This window comes from Drosophila hydei, unplaced genomic scaffold (assembly GCF_003285905.1).
Source record: "Drosophila hydei strain 15085-1641.00,03,60 unplaced genomic scaffold, DhydRS2 tig00008119-arrow-pilon, whole genome shotgun sequence".
Taxonomy (NCBI): domain Eukaryota; kingdom Metazoa; phylum Arthropoda; class Insecta; order Diptera; family Drosophilidae; genus Drosophila; species Drosophila hydei.
This window is the reverse complement of record NW_022045830.1, coordinates 6,227,292-6,252,252: the sequence shown is the minus strand read 5'-3', so window position 1 is coordinate 6,252,252 and position 24,961 is coordinate 6,227,292. Positions and strand designations below refer to the sequence as shown.

Here is a 24,961-nt window from a genome sequence, read left to right as displayed (position 1 = left end):
CTGGCCATATCTCTCTCTCTTTCTCTTTGTGTCTCTTTCTGTCTCTCTTCTATTTCTCGTGACTTCCCTCTGTCTTTCTCTCTCTCTTACCCTCCTCCATCCATCTCTCTCTCTCTTTCATTCTGCATCTTTCTCTCTCTCTCTCTGTCATTCATCCTTTGCGACTTCTTCAACCATCCAACCAACCAACTGTCAGTTAATATCGAACTGATTCAAAGCAAGCCCAGTTCAGAGAAGTATCGTAAGTCACACAGTAAATGACTAGTTAACAAAACAATTGTTTAATAAACTACACTCGTACTCGTACGCATACTCGCACTAGTTTTGTCAAACTAAGCTTTGACTATTAAGTCAACTGATAACTGCTAAGAAACACTGATGATATGCTCACAGTTGAGTTCCCATCTGGCTTTTACAGTAAGTGCGCCCACAAAGCAGATGCGCCCGCTGCTTTGCACATATCAATTAGCGGTAATCTCGCGGCAATTAAAATTAGTATCAGCAAAGTGCTGAGTGCTGGGCATACGGACAGTACCATTATCCCGCTAACAAAACATCACATCAAGAGCTAACAACGTTTCATCACTGTCAGACCGGTAAAGCATTCGTTACTTCGCTTCCAAGGCGTTAACAGGCAGATGCAGCAGCAGCAGCAGTAAATACGCTTACCAAACACAATTTCCGATACAGTATCTAAAGAGCACGAAGTGCGTGAAGGCGATAGCAACTGGAAACCTGTACAAGTTCAAGTGTACCACAGTTTGAATGTGAGTGTTGTTCCTTAACAGTTATTCCATCGATGTTCAAGGAACTGAATTCAGTTCTTACAGTTAGAGCCGACGCAGCCTAGTTTTTACTAAGCACGTAGTAAGTGCTGAAAACAAGTTTTGTGCGAATATTAGCATCATTGTGAGTTGCATCTTTGCAAATGTGCAAATCATTTTCAATAGGTCGTCGATAAGTAGTTGAACAAACTTCACATCCGTATGGGACATATCGTGACATGCAAAAAACAAATATTAATCTTCTATCTTTCTAAAATTGAAGATACCCTGCTTACAGTGAAGTGTATTATAAAATTGTAGTTATTATGTTCGATTAAAAAGTATTAGAGTGACCTGTAAAATTATTTGTTATTTATAAAATAACAAGAACTCTGAGAGACGAATCGGAATGTTAATGGTCATAAATTTTGATCAGTTTTAATAATAACCATCCAGATTTGAGTATGGGGTATAACTCAGGAAATCTGTTCGTTACACAGCCTTAGATAAGAGCAGGCATTACTTAAGTGTTAGTTGCATTCGTATATATTATTTTTCTGATTGATGCGACTATTCGCTTTGTCAGATTTACTGACTGCCGATTATTTGCTGGGGGAGCTTCTTGCTGATAGGACAACTGATTCTTGATTAAGCGCGCTAGTAAAAAGTTTTTTTATTTGCTCAATGTTCATTGATTCACGCATTTAATATTTGATTCATAATGGGTTCGTTTGTATACAATTCGCGTTCTTGAACTAGAGATCAAATGAATCCGATGGTTGAACCAAATTAGAAGTCATAAGGTTGACAATTATATAAATTTAGACCCGCAGACTGCAATTGCACCCGCGAGACAGTGCATTCCACCAATTTGCATATATGGTTCTGTGTGTGTATCTGCTTTTTAATTGACATGTTATCCAATCTCGGTCATAGTCGCTAATTAAAAGGTTTAAGGCTAAAATTAGCATACGAGCCAAAGGCAATTCAAAGTGAACACCACTACAGCTGCAGCATACAACACACGCTTAAAAAGGCCGATCCACACATTTGCATACGAGTACATCTCATTTTACACACACAGAGACACACTCAAGCTAATTTGCGTGTTTACTGTTCATGAAGCACAAATTCGTGCGGTACGAGATGGCGAAGTGGACCCCAACAACAAAAAATCTCCATAGGCTTGTACTAAATGTGAATGTGTTGAATCTGTGTGTGGGTGGGTCCGGGGCAGGGTAGACTGTTTTGTTGAGCATGAGCTGCGTGTCGTCATATTAGATGGCATCGCATGCCAGCAATTATCCGCATAATCTTGTAATACTAACCTAAACCTAAAATGATGTCGAAAGGCAATTTACTGACAAGTTTTCTTTCGCCTCGCAAGTAGCTTAAATTCACTTAACTAGTAACTTGCGTGTGTCTGTGTATGTGTGTGTTATGTGTGTAGCCAGTGATTATGTATATAAGCAGTAAATACATTTGACATTTTAACAACCATGATGAATATTACGTATACGCACGGTAATATAATTTAGCTTTTCTGCGACTTTTTCACTAAAATTCTAGAAGAGATTTATGTAAATTGGATTTTATATAAACTCAACGAAAAGTAAACTAATATAATTAAAATAAATACTTTAGCTGAGCTTTTTTTTTATTTTCATTTAATATACATATACTTGAAGCATTCCTAAAAGTGCCCTTTTTGCCTCTCTTAGATTGCTTGAAAAGATTTATAGCGACAGCTCGTATGTATACACAAATTCTTTAACTACTCAACAATTGCCAATGTTTATATGCCGTACCCCGTAGGGTGTAGCGCAGCGAAGCACAAATTTTAACCTGATTCGGCTGTCTGTTCTGTCCAATTGTTTTGTGAAATTAAATTAAATTGATTGAATTTAGACCCAATTCAAAGCTGAACCCGGACGGAGGTCAAACCGGAGGTGCTACTATTCACAGAATGTACGACTTTATATGTAATTTGATGTGTGTGTGTGTGTGTGTGAGTGTGCGCCAGTGATAATGACACTAATTTTGAGTACGATATGTTTGTGGCTGCAACGGCTGCAGCAGCCTCTGGTAATCGTTACATTGTGTTGTTGTAGATAGCACATGTTGATTGTTCTTGTTGCTTGTGCAAAACGTGTTCTTTTTTTTTGTTTAGCAGACATTAGCGCACATTAATAGAACCGGAAGTTGTCGATTTGTAAGCACCCAAATAAGGTTAATGGGTCAAATGCTGGGACTATGGCAATGCGATTGGCTCTGGTACAGGTTGAAGCATTTTCAGAAGGTCAAAGACCTATTGATATCGGTAGAACATTAATGTTACTGCAAGCAGTCAATATTTATTTAGCTTTACGCCCTGGCGGGCAAGCTGAATGGAAGTAGCAGACCGCATACACACGCACACAGACACACAGTGGCTGAACAGTAAACACAGATCACAACTTCGTCTCTGCCTCTGTCTCTTCTGTCGCTGCCGCAACCTCTTTTTCTTTGCTGCTATGCTTTTGAGGGGTTTTATTTAAGCGCCGCGCTGTGGGCGTCGTCGTCGGCGTCAGCGTCGTCTCTGCCGTCGTCGTCTTCATTCAATTGTTTGTCGCGCGCCGTGATTGCGTCGAGCTTGACCGGCGCACTGGACAGCCCCAAATAGATCTAGCAGTTTTAGTAGGCAATGCGCGCGCGACTGATGCGCCCGCACTCAATCTCGTTGCTGGTTGCTCTCAGCTATCAGATCTCGGTTCGCGCTGCTCAGTGCTCGGTTCTCAGTTCTCGGCTCTTTGGCTGGCGGCTTTTCATTCTTTCGCAATTGCGTCGCGAAAAAAATTGCGTTTAATTAAAGAATAAAGGCCAGAGCTCGCCATTCGGCACTATTCGTTGCTTTTTCCATATTGATTAAACATATTTGAAAACGTGCATTATGAGTCGTCACAGCCCATTGAAGCTGACGCTGGTGCAGGTGCACGGGGTTCACCCGTCACCAAATCCGCATGCCGCTCGCGCCGAGCGTCGCGTCAAGTTGGGACTAGGGGTTAATCAGCAAACGGGTCGTGTACAATGGTGTCCCGGTCTAACCTGTTGTAAATTGCTCTTACTGCTTCCAGTGGTGATGCTGCCATTGACATTGGTGTTGCTGCTGCTACTGCGGCTGGACGGAATGTTGCAAGCGCTGCAGCTAAGCGAACAGCGCGTGCGCGATCAACGCAAAGCTGCAGTCTCGGTGGCCGGTTATCTGGATGACTACGAATCGCTGCTGCCGGACAGCGAGAGCTACAGTGACCTAGTCAATGATGAGTTTCTATTGCCGCACGCCAAGCGTACCCAGCTAGAATTAAAAACAGCACAAAAGGCCAAACGGTGTCTGCCCTATCGTTATGCGAATGGTGAGACGCTGGAGTTAGAGGAACGCAGCATTTTGATGAAAGATGCCCGGACATCCTTTCTTCCCCATGGTTCTGCGATAGGCGCCATGCCAAGCGAGTGCTTCGACAATGAGCTGTCTGATGCCGAAAGGAATACTGTTGTGGACGACGATGAAGGCTACGACTTCGACACCAGTCCCAAGAAGAGCACGCCCAAACGCTATCCGGAGAAGAAGCTGTACATGTCTCGTCGGCGGCAGGCAGCTCGAGAACGACGTGAAGCAGAACAGGAACAGCACGCGGAGTTAGCTGAGATCTCACTACAATCATTTTGGAATGAGCAGGGCACACGGGAGGATATACGTCTAACACAGTCCAAGACCATGCAGCGTTACATGAACAGACATGTAGATCCGTGCGTGGATTTTTACCAGTTCGCCTGCGGTAACTGGGAGAGGCTGCATCCCATACCTAAGGATAAGGCGGGCTTCGATACTTTCGAGATGCTACGTGAGAGTCTGGACTTGGTGCTGCGCAATCTGCTGGAGAAGAATCCGCAGTCACCAAGCTCAGAAACTCGTGTGCGGCAAAACGTATTCAAACTGAACGAACAGGAGCCGGAAACGGATCAAGCATCCGAATTGAAGGCTGAGCGTCTCCGTCGCCATATTGTCCATCGGCGGGACTTGCTCAATCGGGTGCTAGTGCGCTATAAGCGCTTTACCAATGGCACCAAACGTAAAAGGCTCTTTGAGCCAGTGCGTGAAAGGAACAGAGAGCAGGATTCTCCATCGCCTTCTGCGCTACATATTAAAGATAAGGACAATGACAGGGACAAGGACAAGTACAAGGACGAAGGAATACCGGTGCAAGCAACTAGCAAAGAATTTCTAAATCCCAAACACGACGCTCAAGTGAAGGCCAAGAATCTTTACAAGTCGTGCGTGAATAGCGAGCTGCTTAATCGCCGCGGCCTGGAGCCGCTGCACTCGCTCATTCGCCAGTTGGGCGGCTGGCCAGTACTTGACAACGATTGGCGTAGCACCCACTTCAACTGGCAACAGCTAGCCGCCACGCTGCGTCGCTACAACAACGACATACTTATCGTCCAATGGGTGGGCGCTGATATCAAGAACTCTGAGGAAAATATCATACAGTTTGATCAAACCGGGCTGGGTCTGCCCACGCGGGAATACTTTCTACAGCAGAGCAATGCCAAGTATTTGACGGCCTATCAGCGTTACATGTCCGAGGTGATGAACTTGCTAGGTGCCAGCAAAGCGGATGCAACGCACACTGCCACCGAACTTATTGCCTTCGAGACTAGGTTGGCAGCGATAACAGCACCAGCCGAGCAAAGACTCAATGTAACCAAAGTAAGTTGGTCAAATAATTACCACAATTATAATAGGTAGATACAATATATAGACATCAACTTGATTCTTCATTTCTACTTAGATCTGTACCAATGATACTATAACTATTTATCTCCATAGCTTTACAAACGGATGACGTTACAGCAACTGAAGGCGACGGTGCCCCAGATTGACTGGACTGCATATTTGAGTACCCTTCAGGGCCGCGATGTCAACGATACGGAACAGGTGGTAATCTATGCGGTGGATTATATGAAGCAGCTGGTGGCTCTGCTTGACGTTACGGAGCCCCGCATAGTGGCCAACTATATGATGTGGCGGTTTGTACGACATCGCATCAACAATGTTGATGATCGCTTCGATGACATCAAGCAGAATTTCTATCATGCGCTCTTTGGGCGCGAAGAGAGCCCACAACGCTGGAAGGTGTGCATAGCACAGGTGAACACGAATATGGGCATGGCCGTAGGTTCTATGTTTGTGAGTCGTTATTTCGATGACAATAGCAAGAGAGATACATTGCGGATGACCCATGAGCTGCAGCAAGCATTCCGGGATATACTGAAGACCACAGACTGGTTAGATCAAACGACTAAGCTACTGGCCGAGGAGAAGGTAAATGCGATGTCTCTAAAGATTGGCTATCCTGATTTCATACTTAATACCGAAGAGCTGAACGAGAAGTATGCTGGCATTGATATACATCCAGAAAAATACTTTGAGAATACGCTCAATGTGCTGCTGCACACGGCCAAGATGGAACAGGCCAAGCTACACGAGCGTGTAAACAAAACCAACTGGCAGACGGCACCGGCTATTGTTAATGCCTACTACAGCCGCAACAAGAACCAGATCATGTTTCCCGCTGGCATACTACAGCCACCCTTCTATCATCGTCATTTTCCCAAATCTTTGAACTTTGGCGGCATCGGAGTGGTCATTGGGCACGAGCTTACCCATGGCTTTGACGATAAGGGTCGGCTCTTCGATAGCAATGGCAACATACACAAATGGTGGACGGACTCGTCCATCCGCGGTTTTGACGACCGCGCGCGCTGCATCATTTCACAGTACGGCAATTATACGGTCGAAGAAGTGGGCATATCTCTCAATGGCGAAAGCACGCAAGGTAAGCCGCAAATCCTGTAATCCAATTAATTGTATGGCTCATCAGTCATCTGCCCCCAGGCGAGAATATTGCGGACAATGGCGGACTGCGGCAAGCTTTTCACGCTTACATGCGTTGGTTAAATGAAAACCCCAACGAAGCCAGGGATGAGATGTTGCCGGGACTAAATATGACCGGACCACAGCTATTCTTTTTAAATTTCGGTCAGGTGTGGTGCGGGGCCATGCGGCCGGAGGCTATACGCAACAAGCTAAATACAGCCATACATAGTCCTGGACGTTATCGTGTCATCGGCACCCTCTCCAACTCTTACGATTTTGCACGCGAATTCAACTGCCCGGCAGACACGCCCATGAATCCCCAGAAGAAGTGCAGTGTCTGGTAGTCGCGGCCCATTGTTACCTACTGCTTGAAAGTATTACAGGCGATCCACTCCTAAAATTAACCAGCGCACGACAGTTGGATCTAACGCTAATTGTAAGTATTACTCAGTAAATGAAAGCACTCATCGCCAGCATTCCAATGCTGACGCACAATTTTCAGAGTCGCTCCACATTCGGAGCCCCTTGATTGGGAGTAGTACATGTTGTTGTTCGCCAGCTTCCTCTTAGCTGTCATTTATCCCATTGAAGATAGGCTTGTTGTGCTGCTGTCAACAACAACGTCGCACTTCAGTTGAGCCCGTTGCGCCACAATTTACATTCCCTTAATTAATGGTGATTTATGCCCACTAGTTGGAATGCTTTTAATGGGCTCCCTATGCGGTTGTTGCTCTCCTTCTTGTGGTGGTGAACTTCTTCAATTGTCTTTCCAATTAGCTCGCCAACTCATAAATTTTAGAACAAATTTCGAAGAAAAAAAGCTTAGGTTAGCGACTTGAAAGCTTTATTAATAATTATTTAATTGGATTTTAATTTAGTTATTTAGTTGTACTAGAGTAACAGGACTTTGAAATTCCAACATATCCACAGACATTTACAAATATTTATATTAATATTCATATTTATTTAATATATATTTAAACATTGTTATTTAATAATGATTTACTTTTTCAGATTGCGCTGATTTTAGGACCTGTCCCATGCCTGACTTGCCATTAAAAATAAACTACCAGGATATATTAGCAACTGTGTTTATACAAAGATATTAAAACCAAAGTGTGCCAAAAATAGTATGATATACTTTATTATTTTATTTTATATATATTTCATAGTATATAACTATTTATATTGTTAATTTGCAATAATTTAGTTAAAACTATTTATGTTTGTGATAATTCTAATAAAATATTAACGATAGCGAAATGTGCACAAACGAATCAAGAAATTTATTTTCTCTCCATTCCGATATATATACTTGAACTGGGAGACTACGCAACACTGGGAACAGTTCCAAAACTTTGCAGCTTTCAAGCTTTATACAAAACAAATATTTTGGAAAACTTTTGAGTATATTTTCTAAAACATTTCTCTTCAGTCGTAACAGTGTCTTTGGAGGGACCGGAACGCCGAACAATTCACGTTCGCGTGCATGATCCAAAAATATATATAGACAACAAAATAAAAGAATCAAAAATAGACACAAAATATACCAAAGCGGCTAAAGCACATGAGCACCTAGTAAACAAAATATATATTAAAATTTAACAACTAGAAATAGATTAAATGCATTTTGGGCTGGTTGTTGTAATACTACTGTGGACACATGCGGCTCATGGCTATGGGAGCAATTCCTATGCAGCTTCCAATAGACAGGCCATACGCATCGGTAAGTTAACAGAGAACTGATCAGACATTCCACTCGGAACACTCTCACAACTCACCGCTCTTTGACTCAAACAATGGAGCGCAGGTCTAATCACAGATGACACCACGGATAGAATCCGTCAAACTTTTGAGCATGCCATAGCCGTGGCTAATAGCGACCTGAGCGTCCCCCTAGTGGGTGAAACAGAGCAAGTGGCGTATGGGAATTCCGTACATGCGTTTGAGCAACTATGCAGACTAATGCAGGTGAGGAGCGCGTAAACAGAAATTCTTGAATGTTAATTAAGCTCATTCTTATGCTATAGAGTGGGGTCGGTGCAGTATTTGGACCAGCAGCCAAGCATACTGCATCCCATTTACTGAATGCTTGCGATGCCAAAGACATACCTTTCATATATCCTCATCTTTCGTGGAGTCTACAAACAGATGGCTTTAACTTGCATCCGCATCCGGAAGATATTGCTCATGCCCTCTACGACATCATCACACAGTTCGAATGGTCACGATTTATTTTCTGCTACGAATCCTGTATGGCAAAAGTATTTATTATCGAAATAGATCTAACAATTTACTAATGCAGCGGAATACCTTACTATACTGGATCACCTAATGACATTGTATGGTATCAAAGGACCAGTTATCAAAGTCATGCGCTACGATCTCAATCTCAATGGCAACTATAAGGCTGTTCTGCGGCGCGTTCGCAAATCTGAGGACAGTCGCATCGTAGTCGTGGGTTCGACGGAGGGCGTGGCCGAACTGCTGCGTCAGGCGCAGCAGGTGGGCATAATGAATGAGGACTACACATATTTAGTGGGAAATTTGGATCTGCACACCTACGAGCTGGAGGAGTACAAATACAGTGAGGCAAATATAACCGGCATACGTATGTTTGACCCAGATAGAAAGGAAGTGCGTGACTTAGTCGAAACGCTACAACACGAGCTAGGCGAAAGTGAGCCCATGAATAATGGTATGAGCACTTTATCGATTCCCGATCCCTTTCTAATTTAAATCTATATTTAAATTTTAGGTTCAACGTCTATAACGTTGGCCATGGCTCTAACCTACGATGCAGTGCGTGTCATTGCCGAAACAACCAACTTCTTGCCCTACCAGCCGCAACAGCTAAATTGCTCCGAGCGTCATGATAATGTTCAGCCAGATGGCTCCACTTTCAGAAATTATATGCGATCGGTAAAATAGCTTTTTTAATAATTTTCCCAATTACTAATATATTGCTCTTTAATATTTTATAGTTGGAAATTTTAGAGAAAACAATTACAGGACGAATTTTTTTTCAAGGCAATATGCGTAAAGGATTTAGTTTCGATGTGATTGAGCTGCAGCCCGTGGGTTTGGTGAAGGTGGGTACCTGGGAGGAAGGCAAAGAGTTTGAATTTAAGCGGCCACCACCAATAACAAATCTAAATGAAAACGAGGAAAATACCTTGGTTAATAAAACCTTTAAGGTACTTATATCTGTTCCGGTAAGTGAGACTGTATAAAAATATAGTGGCCTGCCTATTAAGCATCTTTTTAAATATAGAACAAACCATATGCTAGTCTGGTAGAAAGTATTAATACTTTGATTGGCAATAATCAGTTTGAGGGTTATGGCGTAGATCTGATTAAAGAGCTGGCCGAGAAACTTGGCTTTAACTTCACCTTTCACAATGGTGGCAATGATTACGGCTCCTTCAATAAAAGCACAAATATGACAACAGGAATGCTTAAAGAAATTGTTGAGGGCGTAAGTTGTAGTTACTATATCATACCGACATTTAAAATGATACTCAATTCGTCAACAGCATGCAGACTTGGCCATCACGGACTTGACTATCACTTCAGAAAGAGAGGAAGCCATTGATTTTTCCATACCATTTATGAATCTTGGTAAGACCTACATAAACATAATGTTTTCAAATATTTCAAGTAATATATATTTGGCGGCTAAGGTATTGCCATTTTATATATAAAGCCTCAAAAGGCTGAGCCAGAGATCTTTTCTTTCATGGACCCATTTTCAAAGGAGGTTTGGCTGTACCTGGGCATTGCCTACTTGGGCGTCTCACTATGTCTTTTTGTTCTTGGCCGTCTCTCACCTTCCGAATGGGATAATCCATATCCCTGTATTGAAGAACCGGAAGAACTGGAGAATCAATTCACCATAAATAATTCACTGTGGTTCACCACAGGTGCTTTGCTCCAGCAGGGTTCCGAAATTGCGCCAAAGTATTTATATAAAAACCAGAAAATCACATTTATTAATAACTATTCCATTTCACAGAGCCCTTAGCACACGCACAATATCCGCTATTTGGTGGTTTTTCACACTGATTATGGTGTCCTCATACACAGCGAACTTGGCTGCATTTCTGACCATAGAAAACCCATCGAGTTCAATTAACAGCGTTGAGGATTTGGCAGAGAACAAAGACGACGTTCAATATGGAGCCAAGCGCACCGGCTCAACGAGAAACTTTTTCTTGGTAAGTAACAAAAGATAGATCCTAAATGTAATTCACGTTTATTTGTCTTAATTCAGACATCCGAAGACCCAATCTACATGAAAATGAATGCCTACATGACCAATAATCCAGAGATGCTTACTGAAACAAATCAAGCGGGCGTCGATAAAGTCAAGGCAGGCACAAAATATGCTTTTCTCATGGAATCAACTTCCATTGAGTATAACACGGTGAGAGAGTGTACACTTAAAAAAATCGGCGAAGCATTGGATGAAAAGGGTTACGGCATTGCAATGCCTAAAAGTAAGTACAGATTCGGATAAACCCTTAACTAAGTCGACTGAGAAACTCGTTCATAGATTGGCCATATCGCGATAAATTTAACAATGCTTTGCTCGAGCTCCAGGAGCAGGGAGTGCTGGCCAGGCTAAAGAACAAATGGTGGAACGAAATAGGTGCCGGTGTTTGTAGCGTAAGTTTTCAAATAAAATAAAAATATAAAAGAATCATTTTATAGATAAGCATATAAAAATGTTAAAAATAAGAATTTTTTGGTTATAACGTACTATCATTTGTAACAGGATAAGGGCGACGACGATGGTTCTTCTGCCTTGGGCATGAAAAATTTGAGTGGTATTTACGCAGTACTAATCGTTGGGTCGTTGCTTTCTTTTGTCATCTCCTTTTTCTACTGGTGCTTATTTGTCTTCAAGAAAGCCAAGTTCTATGAGGTAAGTCAGGTGCTTTTTAGGAAATAATCTCTAATTATTATTTCCAGGTGCCCTTCTGCGATGCCCTTGCTGAGGAGTTTAAAATTGTTGTCAGCTTTGCGGAAAATGAACGAGCTCTGAAGAGCGCCCAGTCGGTGTATTCACGCAGCCGCAATTCTTCCCAATCCATAGAATCACTACAAACTGATTCGGAGAATACCATACCCGAAGGAGACTAATATTTAATTAAAACTTCAATTAAAAATAAATATTTATTTATTCTGCAAGTTGATGCTCTTGGTATGGTCATCAAAATTTTTCAATAAACTTTTTTTAACTCAAAGCTTTTGGGAACTTTTACTCAAAACATTTTCCAAATGCACATTTTGGAAATTCTCTGGCAGTTGTCAACTTTCGCTCAAAGCGTATAGAACACAAAATCTTAGGCGCAGCATTATTTTCAGTCTAATATTATATTATGTATATGGAGGAAAAAGCTTAGTTATTTTATGCAACAAAATGTTCATAATTAATATATTTATATATTTTTCAATAATAATATCAAGAATTTCGATTCTCAATGCTCAGTACGATCATTATGGCGGATATGATAGCCTCCAAAATTCGGCCAGCATACCAATTGGTAAGTTTTTCTAGCAATGAGCATTGCGGTCGCCGAACGCCTGATTTATTTTTAATGTCTCGTAAAGAGAACATGCTGTTCGTTCCATCAACGCTGAAAGCTCATAAAATGCTTTTAAGTATTTGTTTGTTTGGATTTGCAACCGATCGTGGCAGTGCCTAAATGTACTCTGAATATCTGAATATAGACAGCGTTAAGTTCAAGTTTTTGTTTATAAACAAACCGGCAAATTATGTGAAGACTTTAGGCATATTAGCGTTTACTAGTCGAGTCGACTCTGCACGACTAGAAGATACGCAGACATTTATGAATACTATTACTAAGCTATCCTGTTTTCCAATTGTCAGGTCTACTTACTGATCAAAATACAGAACAAATGAATATTGTATTTGATCATGCGATCGAAGTGGCCAACGAAGAGCTGGGTCTAGCCATGACATCCCTAAAAGCGGAGGTGAACTACGGCGATGCATACCACAGCTACGGCAAGCTGTGTCGCATGCTGGAGGTGAGTTTTCTTGGAGCATATATAAATATGACCAATTTAATTCAAAAGCTGACTGCAGACGGGTATAGCAGGTGTTTTCGGACCTTCGTCCCGCCATACTGCTGTGCACCTGATGTCCATTTGTGATGCCATGGATATACCCCATATATACTCATATATGAGCGAATATTCCGAAGGCTTTAATTTGCATCCACATCCTGCTGACTTATCGAAAGCTCTCTACAGCCTTATAACTGCCTTCGAGTGGTCGCGCTTTATTTTTCTTTATGAATCGGGTAAGCCAACTATTTAATTTTCTTTTTGACATGTTATATATTATATTATATTTTCCTTTATAGCGGAGTATCTGAGTATTCTAAATGAGCTGAACTCCCTCTTCGGCATGAATGGACCAATTGTCACGGTACTACGCTACGATATGCAGCTGAATGGAAACTATAAGCCGGTGTTAAGGCGCGTACGCAAGTCTAAAGACAATCGGATTGTAGTCGTGGGCTCCACAGATACAGTGCCAGAGTTTCTGAATCAAGTGGGATCTACAAATCGTATATGAAACGATTTAATGAATAAATCTATGCTAATTTGCATTCCAGGCACAACAAGTTGGTATCATCAATGAGGACTACAGTTACATCATTGGCAATTTAGACTTTCAGGCATTCGATTTGGAGGAGTACAAATACAGTGAAGCCAACATAACAAGTTTTCGACTGTTTTCCCCAGAAAAAATGGCTGTGAAAGAACTTATGCAGAAAATGGGCTATAAGAACGAACAGGATGATTTTCGAAATGGTAAACAAGTACCGCATTATTCTTGTACAGAATATAATCTTACTTTCTCATAGGTTCCTGTCCCATTACCGTGGAAATGGCTCTCACTTACGATGCAGTACAATTGTTTGCTGAAACTCTAAAGAATCTGCCCTTTAAGCCGGTTTCCCAGAACTGTTCACAGCGCACAGAAAGTGTCCGAGACGATGGTTCCTCCTTCAAAAACTATATGAGAACGGTACAATAATGTTATCAAATTAAGTATTTGACTTATGCTAAGTACTCAGCTATCCAATAGTTGCGTCTCAAGGAGCGACTGCTCACCGGACCTATTTATTTTGAGGGCAACGTGCGCAAGGGCTATCATTTGGACGTAATTGAGCTGCAGCCGTCCGGAATAGTGAAAGTGGGCACTTGGAGTGAGGAGCGCGATTACAGGCCAGAGCGCTTGGCGCCAACCAACTCTCAATTCGATAATATTGACAATTCTCTAGCAAACAAAACGTTTATCATATTGCTTTCGGTGCCGGTAAGAGAACAAATAAAACATATAGCTTTAGCTTTAATCCTAATTTCAAACAGAACAAGCCCTACGCCAGTTTGGTGGAGAGCTATAAACAGCTCGAAGGCAATAGTCAATATGAAGGATATGGCGTAGACCTGATCATGGAACTGGCTGATAAGTTGGGCTTTAACTTCACTTTTAAGAATGGAGGCAATGATTATGGTTCATACAATAAAACTTCCAATGAATCTACGGGCATGTTACGAGAGATAATGCATGGCGTAAGGTATCCCTATATCAAATGAAATACTAAAATCTAAGCTAACATTTCATCATAGCATGCGGACTTGGCAATTACGGATCTGACCATAACATCAGAGCGTCAGGAAGCCATCGAATTTAGTATACCGTTTATGAATCTCGGTAAGTGATATAATTGTTTTAGTTATCTACTCATATTTACACACATTTGAATTTTAGGCATCGCTATACTTTTTTTAAAGCCTCAGAAAGCCCAGCCAGAACTTTTCACCTTCATGGATCCGTTCTCAGAGGAGGTTTGGTGGTTTCTTGGATTATCCTTTTTGGGTGTTTCATTAAGCTTTTTCATACTTGGCCGTCTGTCACCCAGTGAATGGGACAATCCATATCCTTGCATAGAAGAGCCAGAAGAGCTCGAGAATCAGTTTACAATAGGCAACTCAATTTGGTTTACGACTGGTGCTCTACTACAGCAAGGTTCAGAAATAGGGCCCAAGTGAGTTTGCATGATAAATATATAAAGAACATTTCATAATGTGTTATTCTCCAACAGAGCGTTGTCAACACGAACTGTAGCAAGTTTTTGGTGGTTCTTCACGTTGATTGTTGTGTCCTCCTATACAGCCAATTTAGCTGCGTTCTTGACGATTGAGAAACCACAAAGCTTAATCAACAGCGTGGATGATTTGGCGGACAATAAAGACGGTGTTGTCTATGGAGCCAAGCGAACAGGATCAACCAGGAATTTCTTTTTGGTAAGCCATACAATTTCTTAATTCAGAGGAATTACTTAACTAAACATATCACAGAACTCTGAGGATGAACGATATATAAAAATGAACAAATTTATGACTGAACATCCCGAGTATCTGACAGAGACTAATCAGGAGGGTGTAGATCGCGTTAAGATTAGCACTCAATACGCATTTCTCATGGAATCAACATCCATTGAGTACAACACGAAACGCGAATGTAATCTGAAGAAAATTGGGGATGCTCTCGATGAGAAAGGTTATGGAATCGCTATGCGGAAAAGTAACATAATTTATAGATATATATAAATAAATACCCTAAGCATTTCAACTAACGAACTGTAGATTGGCCCCATCGTGGTAAGCTGAATAATGCACTGCTACAGCTGCAGGAGCAGGGCGTGCTGGAGAAGATGAAAAACAAATGGTGGAATGAAGTTGGCTCCGGTATTTGCGCCACCAAGGAGGATGCACCAGAGGCTACAGCGCTTGCTATGGATAATTTGGAGGGCGTTTTCTTCGTGCTACTTGTGGGTTCATGTTGTGCATTGCTCTATGGAGTGGTTAGCTGGATGTTGTTTATCATCAAAAAGGCGCGGCACTTTAAGGTTAACATGAAATATTTCAAGCCATGAATTAAGTTAAAATTCTTCGTTTTTCAGGTTCCGTTAAAGGAGGCCTTCTTGGAAGAGTTTCAGTTTTTAATTGACTTTAATAACTATGTACGCGTGCTCAAGAACTCGGATTCGATTTACTCACGCAGTCGGCAGTCTTCTGTGTCGGTGGGTTCTATAGGACAGTAATCATATATAGCGTACCATTAAATTGGTAATCATCAGCTTTATTAAAAAGTTTTGTAATTGAAATGGAATGCTTTGAAATATTTTGAAAAATACTTTTTCAAGTTCAATTGTCATATAGCTTAACTGTTAATAGGGTTTCCGTGCAATAAACGTACTTGTTTCACATATGCACCAAAATATTATATGAAATAGACCGAATCGTCCAATGAATGGTACCTACGCCAGCAAAATGCTTAGCAAAGTACTATTTCGAATATTGGGCCAATTATTTGGCCTTAGTTTTAGTGGGTTAATAAATATTATACGTAGTACATAGTTGAGATCGGAATTAGGTCCAGTTCTTGGCTCGCCACAGCAGGCAATGTATGTGGTTATCCACATCTGCTGACGGCATGGGTTTGGCACCACCATGCGTTGGCGTGCTTGCAACTGAACTAGAATTATTAGACGTGGACTCGCCCATGTCCACATAACGAGAGATCAGCGAACGATAGCGCCGTCCGAGCGTAGCTATTAGTGGCACGCCGGCATTCGGCATGGTTATGATAGCTTTGATCTGCAATGAATATGTAATTAACTATAATAACTACAGAACATTAACGCAAATCTTTACCTCATTCTCATACGGACGAAATACGCTAATGGGACGCAACGTATGCAACTCGGCCACAATGAGACAACCCCACGTGGTGCCTATATACAGCTCAGTGTTGTGTGCCGCCAGCGCTGAGATTTGACATTTGATAAGATTTACGTGTTCATCAATGGCAATGCTCTGTAGAGATTCGGAGCAGGGCAGTAGTTTAGAGCAGTCCAATTTATTTTCAATACGCTTTGAGACGGTACTCCACTGATACACCATGCAACCAGGATACAAACAGCTAAAGACGTGGCTATCATTGCTGCAAAGGCGCGTCACTTTAACGTCCTCAATGAGATTTGGCTCATCGCTGTGACACAAGGCCTGATGACCACACACACCAGATTCGTTGACTGGAAATACGTTGATTTTGCCAGCCAACTCACCGCACCAGAGCTCATAAACGCTATAGAGAGAGTTATGAGATTAGTGAACTTGCTCAAAGATTTATAAAGAACTTACCCTTCAATGAGCACAGAACAGGCGGCGTGCAACACAAATCCGGAACAAATCTCAGTCAGTACAAATGAGCCCTCGGCAAAGGCACAATTAGTGGGCATAAGGCAGGAATCCACCAGGAAGACGCGACCATTTTGCAAGCCCACTGCAACGCGCGCAATACCCTCCATATACACTAAACTTATCACAGCTGACTTGATGGCAGGATCAAGCATGTAGGAGAATAAATGTCCATAGCTCGATGTGCTATAGGCATGCAAATTGCCCGAAACATCGCCCATCCAGATAGCTTCACCCACCAGGCAGCAGCACAGCATATTCACTTTTGGCATACGCTGTGCGGAGCGTGCACGTGTGGTTGCGGTATTCTCGGGCGTTTTGGGCGTCCCCATTTGTGGTTGTGGAGCACAGCATATGCTGCTGCACTGCAACAGACAGCCAGTTGGCGAAACGTCTAGTATATCAATGTGTGAACCAAAAGCTGGCAGCCACAGCTCGAGGCCGGAGCGCTCTTCCTCAATACCAGCCAACACTAATTGAAATACGCCGCAAACAATTTTATCGCTGTGCGGCAAAGCTACCACGTCTAGCAAATGAATGCATTCTGGCGCACTAAAACGTAAATTTGATTGTAAGCCTGTGATATAATCGGAATTCCTTTCAAACGTTACCTAAGTATTGAGACTATCTGACTAGCTGATGGCCGTCGTCGCGGCTGTTCGTGCCAGCAAAGTACCATTAGATCTAGGCAACAAGTGGGAAACTGTGTCTCACGTTGTGTCAGAGCCGGTCGACTGCCCTCCAGTATGCATTCCTTAATGGACTCATGGCCCTCAAAAGGCTGACGAAGGCTAATGTTCTCATAGATGAACATTCCAAAGGAAAAGCAGTCCACCTGAAGAGAATAATAAAATGCAAACAGCGATTTATATCATTTATTTATTGTTAATTACCTTTTCGGTATATTCCTCCTCGCCGTTAAATCGAATAATCTCAGGGGCCATAAATCCCTCCGTGCCGCCAAAGCCTTTGGCACTAAGACCAGCTGCTGTCTGACGACTTATTCCGTAATCCGCAATCTTGATGTGCACCTGGTTGCGGGGACTATCTTCGCTGTGAGGTTGTGGCAGCTCCCAGACGAGCACATTTTCAGATTTGAGATCCCGATATATGATCCGCCTGCGATGCAAATACTCGATGGCGCGTGCAGCCTGCAGCACTAACATTTGGAACGTATGTGGACCCATGTGTGCGCCACTTCGTCTATATTGGCGCAGCAGAGCATCAAGGCCACCTAATGGCGCTAGCTCCAGTACTAAAGCCAAGGGTTTAATGCAAATTCCAACCAGCGGCACAATATTCGGATGCTTCAAAGTAAGTAGCACGGCCAACTCCTGCCTGGCTGTGCAGTAGGCCTTGCAGGAGTGCTGCAGCGGATCTCGATCCCATTTGCCCAGTGCGACTTTGTACGCCATCAATGCACTCTATGCAAAATGGAGGAGATATAATTTCATTTATTCATTAAATTTTAGTCTAAACTCACCTCCTTGGCTCGCGCACCGGGCTGCACTGGCTGAAGCATTTTCATGGCTACCGATCGGAAAACCCGAGCGCCACGTAGCTTGCAGCTGGCCTTAAACACAAAGCCAAAGGCACCACGCCCCAGCAGCGAACCCTTAATGATGCACTCCGTGGCAATTGTGTGCTTGTCGGGTATATCTGCAAATATGACATCCGGCGCCAGTTGTGCCATTGACTGTTCCAGATGAACCGGGCAGCTAAGTTTGATTTGATTATAAACTGATAAAATGCACTCCTCAACCATCCAGGCATAGCAGACATTCGAGTTATCTGGCAGATGATGCGAAGCATAGGCAGGATGCCCGTCTATAGAGGTGTTACGTGAAGAGAAAGCCGAGTCTGGTCCTACACCCGAGTCCGCATCCGAACCAGCTCCCAGTGAGTCAGCCGAACGTCTCTCCCGACTTGCAGTTGCATTAAGATAAGCAGAGAACACATTCAGGGCTCCATCGTCATTAGTATCGCCGACGCCATGCAGAAAGTATGTGCCCCGTTTGCCGCTACGACTAGGTCTGCTGCCATTTGGCATACTGGGCTCCCGTTCTACAGGTTCTGTACCATTCTGCAGCTGCAGCTTGCGCAAACAACGTGGGCAGAGCACAAGTCGAGTTATCAAAAAACGTCCCTCAGAAGTATGTACAAAGCGCGTACCTAGCGCTGGGTACCAATCCTCTAACAGCAGATCAATATGATCCACAACCAAGGCCAGCAGCTTGGCCACTTGCGACATGTGCGGCTGCAGCTCTGCTAGTAGTTGTCGCTCGCCTGCTTCAAGTTCTTGGGAAATGCTCACGTTAAGCAGTGGAAAAAAAACTTCCAAAATGCTTGAGGAACTTAGATTCACATCGCTCCAGATACCATCCAACTTGAGCTTAAAGCGATTGCTAGTCGTGCGAAAAGGATGCGTTCGGTCGTTGTTTTGGAAGGGTACCTCCCAAATACGAAAGATTAGAATCGGTCCATAATATAAAGCTAGACCCGTTTGCCATAAATTCCACTGTGTATCCTGCTCCAGCGACCCACGCAAATCAAAGTCCAGATATTTCTAATTATAAAGCAGTAATTAGAATGCATTAAGTTAAACGTAATTGATCTAACTTACATCCTGTGAGGCAACATAGACACTTCGAATGGCTTCAATAATTTGCTCGTCGGCCAAAACGCGAGTAATTAAACGTGACCAAAAGCCAGAAGGAAAGTAAGTCATGAGCAACATACGACGCAAGCCCTGACTAGCCGTGGAGGCAGAAGTAGTCGGGGTATGCGACGAGTGCTGCTCATAGATGAGTTTATTGAGATTCAGCTCCTGCGAGACGGAACAACCAACATTTCGACCACGCACACGCTGAAGCAATTTAATCGTTGTACCTTCGTTATACACAGCTGACTCCTGTACCGGCAGCAATGACGGAATCAACAGCGTTCGCGAATCCCAAGTAAGAGCCACCTCAAACTTATTCAGTAAACTGACTATATAGCTGGGAAGCAGAATATGAATATTTAAGGTTCAAGTGTACAAATATATAACTAGTCGAACCTACTAACCTTCGATTACCATTGCTCTGCGCGTGCACACTGCGAAAGACGAGTTGTAGATCGTCCAGCTTCATGACGCCTGTTGGCGCAAATGGATTTATCTCGCGCACGGTAACCACGTGGGCCAGCATATCGCAGAGCCATTGTGGATCGAGGAAATAGTAATCTCTGAGTGTCGCATCATCATAATGCAAAAGAATGCCATTGTCATGGCACCATGTTGTCGCCTGCTGTAACTCAGCAGCATCACGAAAACTCTTGTAGTTATGCAGACGCATTTTCTCTGTGACCAGACATCGGTACTGCTCTGCATCCAGTACGGGATCTCGACCAACAGCACGTAGACTACAAGCAATCACACTGACAATATCCTCTAAAGCAATATAGCTGGCGGGTATCTTCTGCAGCAACATCGGTTCCTTGGAGCCTGGCGACCGCAATTGCATGGCGGTGTCATAGATGATGTTTGCCAGCAAGTGGATGTTGTGTAGAGTGCTATAGAATAGACATTTTATATAATACTGTTTATGTTTTTTTTTGGTTTCAATTAGACTAACCGACAGCTAATTTCAATGGAGTCAATAACGCGTGGCAGCCCAATCTTTTCCGCATCTGGTATAGCTATAAACTTCTCACGGATCAATTGCTGCAGTTGCTCGGCCTGCTGTGCAGAAATCGATTCCCCTACCGTATCAAAATGCGTGCCCACGATGAGCACTGGTGAGTTTGGAGCACGAGCCTGAATATTCCCCAGCCATTGAAGCAGCTCTGCTAAGCCCTTGTGTCCATCGCTGATGCGCCAAAGCACCAAGTACAGACTACGTTTGGACAAGAAGTATTGATGCGTCGCATAGTATTCCTTCTGACCACCAAAATCCCAAGTGCGAAAGACAATCGCTTGACAGCCAGTTGCGCGCTTTCGCTTCTCACATATCCATGTGCCAATATCCACGCCCACCGTGGAGATGTTTGCTGGGCGCTGAGATCGCGAGGTGCTACGCGAATGACCCATACGTTTGGCCCAATGATTCTCGTTGGCGCGCGAACGATGTGCGCTTGAGCCACTAGAGCTATTACCCATGCCCTGGCGCAGCAGGTCTAGAAGCGTTGTTTTTCCAATGCCACAGGATCCCACCACCATGAGCTTCATACGTGCATACGGCTGAGCATCCTCATAGATGGATTTCAAATACCCAACAATATCCATCGTCTTGTGTTTTTTGCTTTCAATCATGGAACGTAGCGGCTCCTGAAGCAGGCAGCCGCGTGTATTCAAATTCCACAGTCGGGAGAGTAAGCCCAGATGTGGGGGCAAGTCGGTAATCTGGACATTTCCACTTATATTTAAGACGGAAAGACTACTCAGCTCATGTAGAGATGCAGGTATTTCTTTCAGGCAGTTATTGGTCATGTCCAACATGGATAGGTTGGGAAATATAACTTTTGACTTATTGACACCGACCACACTCCAATCGGCGTCCTCGCTTTCATTGAACAACGTTGTGGCATCATCTGTGGATAGTTGGATGCGCGTCAGTAGATTATCGGCCAAAATAAGAGTTCGCAAGGCCTCTAAACGTAAATGACGTCTGTGCCTGCAGACGCTTTTTAGTACAGAAGCACGAAAGGAACAGCTGCTGCCTTTAGATGCCTTATAGATGGGTTCATCGAAGCCCTCTGGCAGCTGGACATGACTGTAGCATAACAGATTCGGATCGGATTCCGTAATGCGTGGCAAGCTAGGCCAGCACGAGATTTCATTGTGACTCAAATCGAGCTGTTTCAATGTGGCGGGATAGCTAGTCACATGACCCATGGACCGAAGGCTGTTATAGGACATGTTCAGCCGTGTCAGATTAACTGCCAAACAAGGCAACGCAGCGGGAATGCTGGTAAACAAATTGTTAGCAATGTTTAGACTGCTCAACTGGGAAGTACCATGAGGAGCTTTTCCATCAGCAAAAGCTTGTGCTTGCTCTTGCTCTTGCTCCTGTTCCTGCTGCCACTTCAAGTCGTTGTCTGTAATGTCTAGCGCAGTCGACCAGAGATTACGATGCGTGACTGTCTGCAGCAGCAACGTATGCGGCTTACTGGAGGACGACTCATCACACGATTGCAGCAGCTGTAGCTTATCTAAGCTCAGCAGAGATCCACTCGTCTGCATGGGCGGCACGGGTAGCTCACGAAGTAAATTGAAGGCTACGTTTAGCTCACGCAGTTTGGGCGCACGCCACAAGTCGAAGGGCAGTTGCTGCAACTTATTGTTGGAAATATCCAAAATGGTCAAAGCGGGGAGCTGAAATATTGCGGCCGGCAAGCATGTAAGTTGATTATCCTGCAGAAAGAGCTCATCCAACACAGGGCAGTTGTACGACTTTCCTAGAGGTGCCGGCAACTCCGTGATCTTGTTCTGCGCAATGTTCAGATACCTAAAGACAGGGAGGATTGGGTAAATTTTTTTAGCAGATTTAAATTAAACACTCACTTAAGACTAACTAGATTAAAGAGCTCCGGCGGAATACTGGTTAAGATGTTGTGCGAGAAATCAATTCGAGTGATTGCTGTAAGCGCCACATCATCGAGCCTGGGATGCGAACTAAGTTTGGGATTCAGTTGAAGCACCCCACTTACCAGCCAACCAATTCGCACAAAGGGCAGTTGCACATTCATGTTCAGGCTATGCCAGTCTATGATCGTCGGAACGTTAGGGAACATGGCGCTATATGAAATATTGCTGGCGGAGGGCTGAAATACATTTACTTCAACTGGCGTGGGCAGTCCCTTTTTATTAATCTTATAGTCCGAGTCAGGATGCACGCGACGAGCCAACAAGCGACTCAGCAGTGCCTCATCCTCGCTGGCAATGGCCACACTTATAGCCGTGCCATTATCATCGCGTGCACCAAACTTTAGAAGCAGATCCAGCATGGCCAGAGAGCGCTGCTTACATGCCTCGGTAATGGGCATATTGCTTAAGCCATAGATCTCTTCGCTGCACTTTGGATCGTTGTGATCCTCTACAGGCTTCGCCACAATATTTGGATTGGCACCATGTTGCAGCAACGCTTGCGCCACATCTAAGTGCCCTCCGCGAACTGCAGCTAAGAGCGCTGTTTCACGTGCCGCACCACACAGCAAATTGATATGGAGGGGACAACGCTGCGACTCCTGATCCTGCGTCGGTTGCGCCTCGATCGTGTCCCCCTCGCCAGATATATGTAGCTTCGACATGATAGCCTGTATTCCAAAAGAAATACGCTTGCGCGTCGGCGTTATAGGCGTACTCTGACCCGCCGCCGAGCTACCCGGATCGTCGCTCAAGGTACGCCGGCAACGCAGTTGCCACCTGAGCAGCACGCTTAGCAGTTGCTTGTTGCCCAGTAAGCTGGCTATATAGAGACTGGTTTGCCCAGTCACATCTTGAGCGTTAGCATCGAAAGGCAGGCGCCACTCCCATTGGCCCTCTTCGTCACGATATGTTTGATAGAGGTAGTCGGGATATGGAAAGTTAATTATCAACTCCAACATATTGATATGCCCATTGATGCAAGCCGCATGCAAAGGTAGCCAGCGCTCCACAGTCGCCTCTTGTATCAGCTCTGGAAAGCGTTCCAGCATGAGCTTTGCAATGCCATAATGACCGTTGTGCACCGCTGCATAAAGAGGCGAATACTTGGTCACCGCATGGGACCGTCCATCCGCACCAGCATCAATCAAACGCTGCGTGATGCTCTCAAAGCCTGATTGACTGGCGCTGCAAGTAGTAAATGAAATAATTAGTGAACAACACAAAATGTTAAGATTATTCTACGATGGTTTTTGGACCCTTATATAACTCATGTAATGCACACTTTCCTTCATATTTACTTGCAATTTTAACTTACATAAAGAGCAGAGTGTTGGCACCGGCTGGTGCCACATTCACAATTATTTGTCGCTCTCTCCCCAGGGCCTCGAGTAGGACGCGCACTGTGCGTTCATCTCCAGCGGTGACCGCCGCACGCAACTCGCCATGCTTTATCTGACGCACCTCCTCGCGCGCATCTGTAAGACAAGAGGGCAGATTGAATTATTAAGATTCCATATGGTCGATGTCATTGCTTGGTATATGTCGCACCCATTCCACCTGAATTCTCAATGACCTCATCGACAAAATAGTCGCACGCATCCAAAGCTGTTTCGGTGCCAGGCTTAGGGCCTTCGACAAACTTCCAAGACATTCTTATATAACCTGCCCCCAGCTTATCAAAAAGAAATAACAAAATAATAATCTTTATTTTTAACCCATCAAACAACCGCGCGAGGAGCAGTTCAAAATGTAACTGAGTCAAAGATTGGGTTAACAGTCGTTTTGGAAAATCGATTCATTTGTCGGCAACGTCGCGACAAGTCGTCTAGCGTCCGGTTCAGCCAACACTTCATTCATTGCAGTCGTCGCACACAGTGCGCAAGACACACAAATCCCACAAACAACTGTTGCACATTGGGTATGGGTCATGGTTAGGTGTATTATGGACAGGTGGGCGTATCTATTTGTTTACATTTCAGAATGTAAACAAACATATATATGTATTGTATATATATTTACATACATGTTCAGATCAAGTATCTATACGACTGCAGTACTCGAATGAGACAGCAATCACCTAATCTGGCATACTTTTAAGTCAGAAAAATTCATTTCAATATGTAGATATTTAAACTTGTAATCTTTGCGCGCCTATTCCATATTTATTGCATCAAAGTCACCCTGTGACAATGCAAGTTTATTGACTTTTACTCACCCTCATCCGAGTCATCATTATGTTTCATAGCCTTGGCATATAAAGACTTTGCGCGTTACTTTCAACACGTTTATGTTGCACAGCGCCTTGCAAGTTACTTAAAGTATTTAATGACAAATTTTCACATTTTT

The 24,961-nt window shown here is 43.6% G+C and overlaps 4 protein-coding genes across 5 annotated transcripts; 3 read left to right on the top strand and 1 right to left on the bottom strand.

Annotated features, from left to right (window-relative positions):
• Window positions 1-693: 693 nt before the first annotated feature.
• LOC111600700 (neprilysin-4) lies at window positions 694-7,807 on the top strand. Of its 2 annotated transcripts, XM_030224831.1 has the most exons (5): window positions 694-767; window positions 3,878-5,511; window positions 5,632-6,640; window positions 6,700-7,117; window positions 7,696-7,807. In XM_030224831.1, exons 2-4 carry the CDS (start codon window positions 3,883-3,885, stop codon window positions 7,023-7,025), a joined length of 2,964 nt encoding a protein of 987 aa, XP_030080691.1. In that variant the 5' UTR covers window positions 694-767; window positions 3,878-3,882; the 3' UTR covers window positions 7,026-7,117; window positions 7,696-7,807. The 2 variants fall into 2 exon arrangements, with proteins under 2 accessions (XP_030080691.1, XP_023172722.2); XM_023316954.2 differs by lacking the exon at window positions 694-767 and having other exon boundaries at window positions 3,507-5,511.
• Window positions 7,808-8,139: 332 nt separating this feature from the next.
• Window positions 8,140-11,826, top strand: LOC111600755 (glutamate receptor ionotropic, kainate 2). The gene is made up of 14 exons (XM_023317034.2): window positions 8,140-8,407; window positions 8,492-8,652; window positions 8,712-8,934; window positions 8,987-9,379; window positions 9,440-9,603; window positions 9,666-9,896; window positions 9,956-10,159; window positions 10,218-10,302; window positions 10,365-10,641; window positions 10,697-10,898; window positions 10,955-11,180; window positions 11,237-11,349; window positions 11,459-11,608; window positions 11,656-11,826. The coding sequence occupies exons 1-14, from the start codon at window positions 8,305-8,307 to the stop codon at window positions 11,824-11,826; spliced, it is 2,703 nt and encodes a 900-aa protein (XP_023172802.1). The 5' UTR covers window positions 8,140-8,304.
• Window positions 11,827-12,028: 202 nt separating this feature from the next.
• Window positions 12,029-15,886, top strand: LOC111600618 (glutamate receptor ionotropic, kainate 2). Its single transcript, XM_023316820.2, has 14 exons — window positions 12,029-12,230; window positions 12,578-12,738; window positions 12,797-13,013; window positions 13,077-13,267; window positions 13,332-13,530; window positions 13,584-13,747; window positions 13,808-14,038; window positions 14,092-14,295; window positions 14,353-14,437; window positions 14,495-14,771; window positions 14,829-15,030; window positions 15,085-15,310; window positions 15,373-15,635; window positions 15,690-15,886. The coding sequence occupies exons 1-14, from the start codon at window positions 12,107-12,109 to the stop codon at window positions 15,828-15,830; spliced, it is 2,685 nt and encodes an 894-aa protein (XP_023172588.1). The 5' UTR covers window positions 12,029-12,106; the 3' UTR covers window positions 15,831-15,886.
• A 263-nt stretch (window positions 15,887-16,149) lies between these two features.
• LOC111600617 (leucine-rich repeat serine/threonine-protein kinase 1) lies at window positions 16,150-24,952 on the bottom strand. Its single transcript, XM_023316819.2, has 12 exons — window positions 24,831-24,952; window positions 23,931-24,090; window positions 22,532-23,800; window positions 20,604-22,475; window positions 20,056-20,541; window positions 19,613-19,988; window positions 18,473-19,555; window positions 17,883-18,413; window positions 17,601-17,824; window positions 16,933-17,541; window positions 16,444-16,876; window positions 16,150-16,386 (listed from the first exon to the last, which is right to left on the bottom strand). Exons 1-12 carry the CDS (start codon window positions 24,856-24,858, stop codon window positions 16,159-16,161), a joined length of 7,299 nt encoding a protein of 2,432 aa, XP_023172587.2. The 5' UTR covers window positions 24,859-24,952; the 3' UTR covers window positions 16,150-16,158.
• Between the last annotated feature and the right edge of the window lie 9 nt (window positions 24,953-24,961).